At 40.2% G+C, this 14,446-nt stretch overlaps 1 protein-coding gene across 1 annotated transcript in view; it reads right to left on the bottom strand.

Moving 5' to 3' along the window:
* Positions 1–1,923: 1,923 nt before the first annotated feature.
* The window catches only part of ROR2 (receptor tyrosine kinase like orphan receptor 2), a 53,778-nt gene continuing 41,255 nt past the window's right edge, over positions 1,924–14,446 (bottom strand). The window contains exons 6-8 of the mRNA XM_042454710.1: positions 8,984–9,229; positions 6,356–6,558; positions 1,924–4,888 (exon numbers count right to left, since the gene is read on the bottom strand). Of these exons, the coding sequence (XP_042310644.1) occupies positions 3,446–4,888; positions 6,356–6,558; positions 8,984–9,229 (1,892 nt within the window). The 3' untranslated portion in view covers positions 1,924–3,445. The remainder of the gene's footprint in view (positions 4,889–6,355; positions 6,559–8,983; positions 9,230–14,446) is intronic.

Genomic DNA, 14,446 nt, shown 5'->3' on the forward strand with positions numbered 1-14,446 from the left:
AAATCCCCATTTAAAACATCACCAAATATTTTCAACTTCTTAAATGGGCAGCCAGGCAAATTAGTTTTTGACTTATGGTCTGCATTCCAATTTCATAGCCAGAACTGGTACCTGGCAGTGGCCTCAGCTTCCATAGCTCATGAAGGAAACCAAACCAAATCAATACTACAATCAGCCATAAAAATAGATGCCTTAGACAATTTATTAATTGATTTCTGTAATGCGTCTTGATTTCTGTAATGCGCTCTACATGGGGCAACCCTTGTGCCATGTTCAGAAGCTACAACTGATTCAGAATATGGCAGCCAGGTTGGTCGTAGGTAAAGCTAAATTTGACCCTTTTACACCTATACTGAGATCTCTTCATTGGCTTCCTATTAGCTTCCTGGCTCAGTATAAGGTGTTGGTTATTACCTATAAAGCCCTACATGGCTTGGGTCCATCATACTTGAGGGAATGCCTCCTTCCATACAATCCTTCCCATGCACTCAGGTCCTCTGGGAGGAACCTACTCCAGCCAAAGAAAACCAGACTGGTTGCGACTTCCCAGCGGACCTTTTCAGCTGCCACTCCTAAAATATGGGATGACCTGCTGGAAGAAATCTGCCATATTACATCTTTGGAGGCATTTAAAAAGGCGATAAAGATGGATGTCTTCCGGTGGGCCTTTCCACTCTAACCTCCAGCTGAATTAATCAAATTGATCCATTCACTCTTTCACCACCTCGCCTGATGGTCTCTTGAATAATTCGACCTGTGTCAATCCTTAGTTACAAAATTTGTAACTAAGTACACTACACTGGGGATATTGTATAGTATCTTGATGTTTATGTGTAATTTTAGCAGAAGGAGGGAGAGTTAAGAGGGTTAGGGAAATTTTATTATTGTGTGTATATCTGTTTTACTGGACTGTTGTTACCTGCCTAGATCTCGGAAGGGAGAGGCGGGATATAAACAAACAAACAAACAAACAAACATTACTTATTTATTAAAACCCTACTGGAGCTTAGTCTGTTTCTTGAGAGCCAGAGAAATCAAATCCTTATGCCAACAAAACTGCCCTTGCAAAAGAGATGTTACTGAAGCAGCTCTGATGGCAAGAGCCAAGACATCATGAGCCCTCCACAAAAATATGTCCACTTTTATCCTCTGGACTCTGAAGTATATCATTTCCATCTCAAGGGAATAATGAGCCTGAAACCAATCCAGCTATGGGGATGTAGATGCTGAATCTAGACACTACATCCTATTGATGCAGCCTAGAATCTGTATTAGCTTTTCTAGCTGCCACATCACACAGCTGACTCATGTACAATTTATGGTTCACTAAGACTCCTAGATCTCATTTGCATACACTGCTGTCAAGCCAGATATCACCTTTTCTAGATCTGTGGATTTCATTTTTACTGTTCAAGTGTAGTATCTTACATTTCTCACTGTTGAAATTCATTTTGTTAGTTTTGGCCAAGCTTTCTAATCTGTTAAAGTCATTTTGAATTCTGATCCTTTCTTCTAAGATATTGGTTATCCCTCCTAATTTGGTGTCATCTGCAAATTTGATAAACACACCTTTTATTCTATCATCAAGTCATTGATAAAGATACTGAATGGTGCTGGGCCCAGGACAGAGTCCTGTGGAAGAGTATGAGACATGATGCTTACTTTGTTGCTTATGCCCTCTCCTGTTTCCAGCCAAGACAAAATGGAACTGGGAAAATAAGACTGGCTCTTCTGGGTGGAGGGTTTTTGATTGACAGTTGAATTGCCCTACCTTTAACTGAGAACGGAAGGAGCCAGACCCCAGCTGGAAGGATTCCCTCCCCACGCTGCTGGAAAAAGAGTACCTTTTTAAATTAATCCATGTTACAGTATTAAAACTTCATTACACACTTTAAAAAGTAAATAAACTTCAAATTTATTTGTATGGTTTTCTAACAGTCTCCAACTCGCATTTATATTAACAAGTAAGAGAAATTTCCATTGTTTACCAACCAGTGCATAACCAATTTCAAGAGAGAAACTGGAAACCAGTAAAATAGCTCCAGTCACTAATGTGGGCTGCTGCTCATAATGGTACATCTCAAGTGAATCCAAACATACATAGCAAAAGTACAGTTTACATGATTAGAAAGGAAGAAAAAGAAATCTGTGAGTTATCATTTTTACAGTGTAGTCTTTGTTAACAAAATGTGCGTTGCTACTTTGCCAGGATAGTCTCATGCACTGGATTTATAGACTAGGAATATAATGCAAGTGTAGCAACACTGTAACAGAACTCAGGGAGTATTTGTATTACAGTTATGGCTATGAAATGTGTGGACCTGTTTTGCCAAAATAACCAAATCATACAAATTCCAATCCAATAAAATATTACAAATTGTAATGTAAACGGTTAAATTATATAGGCATTCTTTTCAAAATCCAAACGTTGCCATGAAAAAAATCCCATATAAAATGTATCAAAACATAAATTACATTTATAAGTCTGTACATGATTCTTCTCATAAAAAGCATTGAAGACACAGATACATAGACACTCTGTACAATATTGCTTATTTTGGTCTTTAAAGGTCTACAATCACTAAAAATATTTTTAAAAACTAAGAAGGGGTGTGTGTATTTTTGTAGCACCATCTTAACTATAATAACAATGACTTCAACATCCTTGTTGATCAATGCAACCAGTAGGATGTCCTGAAGAGTTTCTGAGCCCCCCCCCCCCGAATTTGGCCACCTGCAGGCAAAAAAATGTGATTTGTTAAAAGTTAGTGCATAGCTTACCCTGTCACTTCTTTGGGGCACTGTCTATTTTTCCTGCTAGAACCTAGGTTGCGCTTCCTTTCATCCATGTGGGAATTTAACAGGAAAAACATCTGCGACAAAGACATACAAGTCATTCTGCTCTCTCTCCTGGATTCTAGCTGTATTTCAGATCTGGAACAACAACCTCACCTTACAAATTTACTTTATCAATGAGATTAACAAGATGTCCATTATACCTTGGACACCTCATCACAGACAGAACAAGCCTGTGAGGAAGCATAGTTCAGCTCTCTTTTTTGGTTACTGCTTTAACCCAAATTCATAAAAAAAATATTACAATCAGAGTTCAAGATATACATGATGTGCAATGAATTTCCACTATATGTTGCACAGCAACAGTATATTATCAAAGCAGCTTCCCTGCAAGAACTGTAATCAATCCTAGATTTAAAAACAGCAATTCTTCATGTTTCACAAATATCTGCTGAAAAGGAAAGTCTATACATATGACATGTCATTATTGTCACATCGTTTCTGACTTTGGATCAGTAGCTGTGTATAGCAGTCCAAAGAAAAGCATTGATTACACATAAGAAAGACTACCGGTTCCAGCATACTGAAGAGATGTTCAATTATATGTGTGTATGTGTGTGTGTGCTTTTTAAAAAATAAGGCACCATCATCAGGCTTCTGTCTGAAACTCTGCCTCATCCATCTGAAGAGTGTCATTATCACCCAATAATTCTGTCTCAGGCACTGAGCCTTCCTCTTCCTCCTCCTCTTGGACCAGACTCTGAGCAACATCTTCTGTCATATGATGTGCATCCTCTGTCCCTTCAGGAAGGAGAGCTGCCCTGTCAGCCACAGAAGCATTGGAGGGTGCTGTTGTTACATATCCTGTACTTGTGGAACCACTCCCACTATGGTGGGATCCAGGTTTTGGGATCATCTGAGGAGCCATCTGCTGAGGAGCCATTTGCATTGGGATCTGGACAGAATAAAAATTTGGTAAATAGGCTCCATATGCTGGCATTGGCTGATAACCATTTACAGGGATGTAGAGCTGAGGAGGTGGGACCATAGGCCTTATCTGTCCTTTCATTTGAATGAATTGTGGTTGAGGGAAAGCTTGTGTTTTCTGCTTTGGCCCAACATACCTAGTGTTGCTGACATTACTAACAGGGCTTGTACTCAGAGAACTTGTCTGTGTGGTGTTGCTTGCACCAGAGGTCTGTGCAGAACTGTTATAATTAGACAGGTTCCCCCATGTTCTCAATCTGTTGTGGATGTCTTTAAATCTTGGTCTTCTGTTAGGAAATTCATTCCAGCACTCTAACATCAGTGAGTACATCCATGCTGGGCAGTCATCAGGACATGGCAAAACTTGCCTATTTCTGATCATTTCAATGACATCTTGGTTGGAATAGCCACAGTAAGGCTGCAAGCCATAGCTGAAGATCTCCCACAACAGCACTCCATAGGACCAGATGTCCGAATCAATGGAAAACTTGCCATACATGATTGCCTCAGGAGACATCCAACGTATGGGGAGAGGATTGTTTCCCATTAGTTTATAGTAGTCAGCAGAGTAAACTTCCCTGAAAAGACCTAAATCAGATATTTTCACATTAAGTTTGTCAAACACCAGTACGTTTCTAGTGGCCAAATCCTTGTGGACAACATGGTGGCTTGAAAGATATTCCATTCCTGCTGCTATCTGTGTCACAATATGAAAAAAATCAGCTGGCTCCAATGTAGACTTCACAGTCTTGTCATCATCAGTGCTGCCAACATCAGAGTGAGGAGATCTCATCACCAGGAACTCATGAAGATCGCTGTGTGAACAATAGCTAAAAATCATGCTGACAGGCTGTTCTTTGGTCACTATCCCCAGTAAACAAACTACATTTGGGTGCTGTAATCTTGATCTCATCATTGCTTCATGTTTAAATTCTTCACGGAGGGCTAGGTCTGCTTTATCCTTGAGTGTTTTGATGGCAACTGTTTGTGTCTGCTCCGCTGGTGTTGTCCCAAACAGGTGACCCTTATAAACTTTTCCAAACTTCTCTTCACCGAGCTCTTCCATAAACCTCACGGTGGACAGATTGATCTCTTTTAGTTTAGCCTGAAAATAAAAAAGAGGGGAAATCTCATGTCATACATTCTTTGTGATATTTAAATCTACTTCAAGATACATTTCTTAGGTTTTTTAAACATTTTAAAACCCAATAATTTAAAGGGAAATTTAAAAAAAACTTAAAAAGATTTCTGCAGGCTTTGAATCAAAATGTACTTTCAACTCATGTTAACTGATTCTTAGAAGTATCTTGTTAATTTTTTTTGGGGGGGGGTGGCGGAACCTCACATTTGTTGTTGTTGTTAACTGCCATCGCCATAAGAAACAAATAAAAATGTGGCAAAACAAAGAAACTGTCAGACTTTTTAATGAGTAGATAAGATTGCCACTTATCTGGTGAGTGTAGAGATTTCCTGTCCTGCTGGGGGTTTATCTAGATGACCTGTGAGGTACTTTGCAATGCTAGGGTTTTAAGGCCATCACCTCAACAGCTTTTGTTTTAACTATTTACATCCAGACTTTACTACCAGTCCTGGGTCTTAAAACAGCTTACAAAAATTAAAACAGGTATCAGGTGAAAGTTTGTATCGCTAGAAAACATACAAAAGTTAAAATGTAATTAAACTATCCACAGAATTAAAAATATTTTTAAAAGATACCCATTAAAAAGCAACAAGCATAACAATATTGCAAATTATTAGAAGACTTTTCCCTATATGCAGACAGTTCCTAATGGCTTATAGAAACGAAAAAGTCTTCACCAGCTGGCAGAAGGAAAACAAGGAAGGAGTGCCAGAGCCTGGGAGAGCCACAGAAGGTCCTCTCCTGTGCTACACCTTGATGTTCCTGTGAGGGTGGTGGGACATATGGCAAAAATAAAGTCCTTCAAATTACCTAAACCCAAGCTATATATGCTTTTTTCTGTCATATTCTGATAAAAATGACATCCTTATACAGTGCGCCCGTGCCATACCCAGGTGTATTATATGCAGCTTCCAGCTTATGCGGAAGCTGCGAACCAGTCAAATTAATGTGCACCTGCTCATGGCGCGTCTGCTTCCCTGAGCCACGAGCACACATCACATTGTTTTTAATAGGGCACGAGCATACGCGGATTTCCCATTATGCGGGGGATCCAGAACAGGGAGGGCCTGCTGTATTACAAAATGATCCAAAATTTACCTAGGGTAAATAAGTACCTCCTCTTACAACCACAGGCCCTGGCCTCTGAAGTCATTAAGTTTAATAGACTATCATGCATGTACATGGGTACTCAAGTTAATTAAAACCATTCAAATCCGTTTGGTTTGTTTTACAGGGCTTTCAGTGGTTTTGTATCTTTTTGCACTGGCTGAGGCCAATCACTGTAGAATGCAGTAAAAGGTAGACATTTACTGGGAGACTGTCTGACAGATCTTGATTTTATCAACTCATAACTGTAGACTCCGAAACCACTGGATAGGTCTGATTAAGATGGTGTTTTGTTTTGTTTTGTTTTTTAAAAAAGACTGGTACCTGTTTGTGTTGATTAATGAGAGGCATTTCCATGTCCTGGCTAGGAGACGCCATCAGCTGGCGACGTTGTGGAGTAGTAGCAGAAGCCTTCTGCTTATTTCTGCACATGCAGACTAAGAAGAAAAGGCAGGCAATAACCAAGGGGATTGCTATGCTGGGAACCAGAATGTAGAGAATCCCCATTTTACTGCTGTCACGTGGACCTGTTAGGATGAAAAGTATATAATGTTTTCAGGTGGTGTTTTAAACATCAAAAAGTGATACAAAACAATGGCAACAGTTAGCTCTATGAGATAAAATTTAAGCATGAGTCTGTGCACATGCAGGAATAATGATGTTAAAAGAAAATTATATTCATCACCAACTTTATATGTAGTACTGGTCCAAAACAGTACTGGTCAAAATAGCCCGGGGGGGGGGATAACTGCTGGTTCCACATATGAGAAAGCCTGAGAATCACTGGTCCAAAAGACTTGATTTTTTTTTAAAAAAAAATATACAAAATGTACAGATACAACCAGTGAGCACCAACTCTTAGTATGCTGTGGCTGCAGAAACTCAGATCTGAATAGACAGGTATAGGATTACCCTGTCAAAGCTATTTATGTGCATATGACCACTTAGTACCAAGAATTGATACTCAATGGTCATATATACACAAACCACTTTGACACTGTAATCCTATACTTGTCTACTCAAATTGGACTTGCTCAGCCTTTCTCAAATAATGGGGCGGGCCCCCCAGGGGGGGCGCGAGGCTCCGTAAAGGGGGGCGCGAGGCTCTGTTATGCAGAGGTGTACTTATAACAATTTTATAGACAAATGATACTATTTACAGTCGTGCGGGGGGCGTGAAATGTTTTCTTCTTCCTAGAGGGGGCATGACAGAAAATAATTGAGAAGCACTGGACTTGCTGAAGCTACAGGATGCTAATACACATCAAATAGCTGTGCCCTCAAGGACTATTCCATTTACTTCAAAGGAGAAGGCAAAAGCTTCATAGATGCACTGAAAACTCATCCCCCATTGAACTGAATGAGGCAGGTTTCCCTGGAGTATCTCCAGCACTCATTTGCCTATACAATAAATTAACACAAATAACATGTCTAGAAATGACAGGTCTCTATGCATTTATCTTGAATGCACTTTGACCCAGTAACTTAACAGTGATTGCTGTTACTCACTAAATCCAAATTCATCTTTTATCCTAAATTGCAAAAGTGGGAAATTGAGGTATTGTACTTATGATACCTGATTAAAAGAATAGAATACTGATTGACCTATCTGTTCAGCAAAGTGATGTGTGTATGGCAGAGTCCTGCCTGGAGTGAATCCTGTTTAATTTCCTTTAATAGTTATATCCCAGCTTTTAGGTAAAATCAATTAAAGTAGCTCACAGGAAAAGTAGGTTAAAATAGAAGGACATAAACAAAAACTATGCCATAACCAATAGCAGCAATGACAATAAACCAGCATCAATTCCAATATTAATAAAGACAAGCCACAAAAAGGGGGCCAAGAATATTGGTTTCTTTGAACTGATTGTTCCAAGAAACCATGGCATACACGAACTATTTTTACCCTTGTTGTATGTAACAATGTTTTTTAATACTTTGTTTAAAAATAGAAGTAAATGCTTCTGAACTTGCAGCTGCACTGGAGGAAGAGATGGTAGAAGGTAAATGCTTGAGCCCTGGGATGACTGAAGCTCACTTCTGTTACTCTAAAAGAAGGTGTGCATTACATTTGAACTGCTGCAGTGTCTGCAAAACCTAGGCCAGGAACTTCCAAAGTGATGTGGGCTTTCCCCTCAAAGATACAAGTGTCTCTATAATTTTTTACCCTGCAAGTTCTATTTATTTTTTCAATTTAGATCCCACCACAGGCTTCAGGATAGATTCAGGGTGTCTAGCAATAATTAAAAAACACAGAGCCCAACAAATACATACAGTGTAGAGTGCTGTTGCGTTAGAAGGCAAAATGCCAAAGCATATCCATCCATACCATGTATAAACAAACAGAGCAAAAGAGGAGGCTGTGTTCTGTGATTTCCAAGCACAGTTCTAAGTCAAGTTTCCTCTCCTAGGAAAGGTTTCACAGTCCTACTTTTAACTTGGACTTTGCATTAGACTATGCAGCTCACAAGACTTTGCTTTGCTGGATAGATGGCCAGCTGAAATGATTCTGCTCATGCATAAGATGCAAGGTTACACTTGTAAAGGCTGAATAATTGCTGCTTTCACTCAGAAAGGTCATTAGACAAGCTTCTGGCCCATAATGTAAATTCACATCTGTTTCCCAGTACTTTGTCTCAGGTCTAGAGGTCCAAGCAGGAGACAGGGGATTATCACCTCAAAAAGGTAGTGGGGTGAACAGCTCACTCCCCATCCCACTTGGACTACTAGCCACTGATGACAAAAGGATAAAAAAAAAGAAACCAGTTGACTAGTTTTCAGACACTTAAATGTCCATGTCTTCAAACTCAATGAACAAACAATGTTTTATAAGACAGCAGTTTGGATTATTTTTCTTACGTAAGCATAACAAAAATACCTTTAATAATGATTTACTTTACAGATGTTTTTACTACAAACACTCTAAAAGCAGGGAAAAAAATTAATACATACTACAAGAAGGAACTTCACACAGTTCCATGCGTACGTTTTTGTTTTGAGTAAAACACCAGGGACCTTCCATTTGGTTTCCAGGGTTGCGACAGTATGCGTGTCCCCCTCCAAGCTCTGGAAACTCTGTGCTTGTCAAGTCATGGGAATGAGGATGTTGAGAATCCCAGTACTGACAATTGTGGCCTGACTTAGTGACACTGATAGTCCCTCGATAATCGACTCCAGAGCCATTGTAACACTGGTGGTCTGCAAGAAGTAATTTTACAAAAGATCCAAGGTTAATTGGAAGAGGCCATCTCCCCAGCACACACATTTTCCCCTTGAAAAATACTTTATTATACCCAGTAAAATCTATTTTTGGACTGATCAAAGATTGTGAGACAAAAACAAGTCAGCAAAATGAAGTAGTTCATTACCCTATGTATCAACCATTTTTAAAGCAAACTCATCTACTTCAACATGATTTAAGCCCTGTTTTGCAGATCATCCTTCTGACTGTATGCAAGATTAACTGAGCCAAAACTGAAAGATATGGAGAAAGTCTGAATAGCAGAAACAAACTAGTATGACACAGAATGTATGACTTTCCCATCAAATGGATGAATATGGAAGCAGAAATCAATCACATTTATTGTACAATAAATAGGCCTCTTTAAGGCCCCCACCCATGAGGATGGGGATGAACATGCTAGCTCCACTTCTGGCAGTGTTCTCCATCTGGGCACTGAGAATGGACTCTCTGCAACAGCAAGAACTCTGTTTATAGAGGCAGTCTGGTAATTCAGAAGTTCTCAATTGCAAGAAGTACCTCCACAGACAGAACAGCCTTCTTCTCACAGATTGGTGGTGGGTGCCAAGAATGGCTATGGAAGGAGACAGAGCTACTGTACTCAACCCCACTCTGCTTTCTCATGTTCACAGATTAGGACACTAATTCTGCCTGCACAGGTAAATTGGTTCTTGGCTTTCTAGGTGGCTGACCTAGGTGGCTGACCTGGAACTCTCTTCCTAGGGAGCATAAAATGACCCTGTCCTTGTTGTCCTCCCACTGGCAGGCCATTTTTTTTTTAAATGGTTCTGATACGTTTTTTAGAACTGAAGGTTTATAAGGAAAGGGGATTCAAAGAGGGTACTGTATTGTTTTTGAAATGTTTTTTTTATCATTTTTAAAGTCTCTGTTTAATTTTTAAAAAAATACTGTTAATAGTTTCATTCTATTTTAACGTTGAACTTTTGAATATTTTGAACGACAGCCTTGGTACACCGCAGCGCTCAGGAAAATGAAGTGGGCTGGACAACAACTAGAGCACAACTGGCGGAAAACTCAACTCTTAACTGATAAGACTTGCCATCAGAAATGTCTTTGTTCCTATGGAGAGGCAATATGTGCAGCGAAGAAATCTTTCTCCTCTGCATGTATTGTATCTGCAAATTCCCATCCGGCATAAATGTTTAGGGTGGTAAGGGAACTGACCCAGGTGCCACCTTGTCAAAACCCTTTACTCAATCCAACAACAGCATGTTGTGAAACGCTGAACAGCTATTTTGCAGATAAAATCTCTCACATAAGAGCCAACTTGGATGCCGGTATTACAGCAGAACTGACTGATGAGGTGCCCAGAAATTCTGTAAATGAGATTTTACTGGATCGATTTGAGTCTGTGAGTACCGATGGCGTAGACAAGTTTCTTAGTAGTGTCCCACCCTTGATCCTTGCCCGTCATGGCTTGCCATCAAGGGGGTGGGGGAGATGCCTTGAAGTTGTTTCTGAGAGACATCATCAATGTATCCCTTAGGGAAGGGCAAATTCCATATTGTTTGAAAGAGGAGGTCATTAGGCTGCTCCTGAAAAAAACCTTCTCTTGAGCCTCTGGACAGGAACAACTATAGGCCAATATTCATCTGCCATTTCTGAGCAAAGTGATCGAGAGGGCCATTGCCCTTCAGCTCCAGGTTGTCTTGGATGAAACTGATTATCTAGATCCATTTCAAACCAGCTTTAGGACAGGATATGGAGTTGAGATTGCCATGGTTGCCTTGACTGATGACTTTCATCTAAGCATCAACAGGGGTACTGTGACCCTGTTGGTGCTATTAGACCTCTCAGCGGCTTTTGATACAATAGACCATGACATCCTTCTGGATCGCTTGAGAGGATTAGGAATTGGAGCATTGCATCGCAATGGTTCTGTTCCTTCCTCTTGGGCAGATTCCAGAGCGTGATGATCGGGGACAGGCACTCCTCAAAAAAAGAGTTTAATTGTGCCATTCCTCAATTCCACCATCCTGTCCCCGATGGAATTCAATACACACACACACACTGTATATGAAGCCGCTGGGAGAGATCATCTGGAGACATGGGGCAGAGTGTTATAAGTATGTTGATGACTTGGTCTTCAGCTTTGACTTCAGATGGCATCAGATGGTTGATGACACCCAGATATATTTCTCCATGTCTTGGTCTTCAGCTTTGACTTCAGATGGTGTCTCTCCTCTCAATGAATGTCTTAAAGTGGTAATGGACTGGATGAGGAAAATAGACTAATAATAATAATAATAATAATAATAATAATAATAATAATAATAATTTGTTTTATTTATATACCGCTATTCCAAAGATCATAGCAGTGAACAGCAAGTAAGCTAATTTGCCCCCAACAGTCTGGGTACTCATTTTAGTGACCTCGGAAGGATGCAAGCCTGAGTTGAGCTTGGGCCCTTTTGCTGGTCTTGAACTCGCAACCTTGTGGTTTTGAGTGAATGGCTGCAGTACAGGCATTTAACCACTGCGCCACCAGGGCTGAATCTGGACAAAACGGAGGTGCTCACAGTAGGGGCCCCTAATCCAGGTACTGAGATACACCAACCGGTCCTAGACAGGGTCATACTCCCCTTAAAGGACCGTGTTCGCATTCTGGGACTGCCCCTAGACTCATCGCTCCAGATGACAAATCAGGTAAATGCAACGGTCAGGAGCGCTTGTTATCAGCTTTGGCTGATATGCCAGCTGCATCATTTCCTGAAACCAGGGAACCTAGAAATTGTGGTACACACTCTGGTAACCTCATGATTCAATTTCTGCAATGTGCTCTACATGTGCTCTTCTCTAAACTTGTAACTGTGCTTCCATTACCACATTTACATATCTTATTATATACCACACCAGTTGCACAAAGGGACCTGTGCTGGTTTGCCGCCTTGGTACACCAATCTGGAGTAGAGAGACTATTTCCAAGCATTGTCAACCTATCATTTCCCCACCTGGTTTACTCCACTGTGAATCTTTAACACTTCAGGTACTTTTTACAACAGTGTAAAGGTTAAGCCACACTATTGTGTATACATTGCATATTAATGAAAACAGTGAAACTGAAAGTAGTTAATATGCGCAAGGGCAACCTTTCCTACCAGGGAGGTCTGGCAGTTGTTCAGATACTTGGGGAAGAATCTGCATTCTTTTGGCAGGAACCCTTATAGTTTACATCATACAGCAGACGTTGGAGGAGAGAAATTTGACATCTGCGTTTTTCTTTCTCACTGCCATGGAGCATTCCCAGGTAAGCTTCAAGCAGCTGACAAATGGGAAAAGTCCAGTGCAGCCCAGAAGTTTTTGTACGTCAGAGGAACAGGCATCCTCAAGCCACACTGATTTCTTAGAAGAAATTTACAGCTAGGAATGGGTAAAAGTGGAGTGTTAAGTTCACTGATTTCACTTACAAAATCAATATCAAAAACTGGATTTGGACATTAAAGATTTTCATATGTATTCCTCTATAGAAGAAAACAAATCCACTAGCTTGGAACATTTGCTGTTGTTGGTTCCATATCCCACTATATTTTTGAGAAAGTTTGGGGAAAGTATGGAAAATAATGATGTCAAAACTTTGGCCTGCTACAGACTGCCAAAATAAAGCTGTTTCAGGTCTCTTTGGAGGTATGCTGTTTAAATGATGCATGGGTCCTAAGAGTCCGGAGGTCGCGCCAAAGCCACACTCCATTCCTAAGCACTGGAGCGCAGCTTTGGTGCAGCTTCCGGATTCTTAGGACGCATGCATCATTTAAACAGCATACCTCCAAAGAGACTCGAAGCAGCTTTATTTTGGCAGTCTGGAACAGGCCTTTGTCTATTTTTCATCAGGGTAGCAAGATTTCACTTCCATTTTGACTTCTGCACCCAATTCAGTATATTCCTTTTTCCAAACTGCTCTCTAATTGCTCTCAAAACACTCTCTTCTTATACTTGCTAACTTAGGCTGCATCCACATTGCATAAATAATTCAGTTTGACATCATTTAAACTACCATGGCTCAATGCTATGGAATTCTAAGAACTGTAGTTTTGTAGACATTTAGCCTTCCCTGTCAGAGAGCACTGGTGCCACAAAAAAAACTATGATTTCTAGAATTCCACAGCACTGAGCCATGGCAGTTAAAATGGTGTCAAACTGGATTATTTCTGCAGTGTGGATACAGCCATCGATTTCCAAAGCCAAAAAGAAACACCCCAACAACAAAACACCAGAGGATCAAGCACTCTAAACATAAACATGGAACAGCATTTTATATACTCCTGAGGTCTAATGTTTTCTCAAAAAAATAAAATAAAATAATAGATTCTTGTGACACATTAAATCAGAGGTGGCTGGTGTTTAGCCAACGGGCTATATGCCCTTCTGTAGTCCCAGACTGAATCGGATCCCAAGTCTCATCATGGTTCAAAACCTCATCATGATTTAAACCCTTTTATAGTTCAAAAAGGAGAACTACTTTAACTCCCATGAGAAACAATTGTCTTCTAGTGTTAGTATGTGAGCGTATGTGTGATTTTCACTCTGGATATTTACACAGTTTTGCAGTGTCTTTGAAGTGTGACAAGGTCTTCAGAGTTGCTGAAGTTGCTAACAGTTGCCTTAGAGATTAACACATAAATGATGTCGCATACATAGTGATTCAATTGTGGCCAGAGCCCACTTCAGTGTAATACATATGCAATATTTTTTCACTTGAATGTGAAACAAAGAACTGAAAGTATGGTTTTGAGCGAAGTAGTTAAATTCAGAGCGCCCGTGGCACAATCTCCCATAACCCTAGATCCACCAAGGGCCATACTACCTCACCCACTAAAACAAAGAGGCTGCAAATTCATTTTCAGTTTTGAAACAAACTTATTTTAAAAGAATCAAAAATAAATGCTCAGAGGCTGAGGTCCTTATTTCAAATGAACACTCTGCTTCCAGGAGTACAATTTTCTGTTTTAACAAAAAATGAGATTCCAGGGCTGATAAAAATGGGTGAGGGCCACATACAGCCCATGAACTGATTCTTCGCCATCCCAAATTTAAGGCAAGGTGGAGTAACCTTTTTTTGCCCTGAGGAGCACAGTTAGGGGTTATATGCCAGTGGGGATTGCTCTGGATGGTACTTTCAATGGTCTAAAAACCTAGATGAATTCCATTCCAAGAGA

The sequence above is a fragment of the Sceloporus undulatus genome, chromosome 2, assembly GCF_019175285.1.
Source record: "Sceloporus undulatus isolate JIND9_A2432 ecotype Alabama chromosome 2, SceUnd_v1.1, whole genome shotgun sequence".
NCBI lineage: Eukaryota > Metazoa > Chordata > Lepidosauria > Squamata > Phrynosomatidae > Sceloporus > Sceloporus undulatus.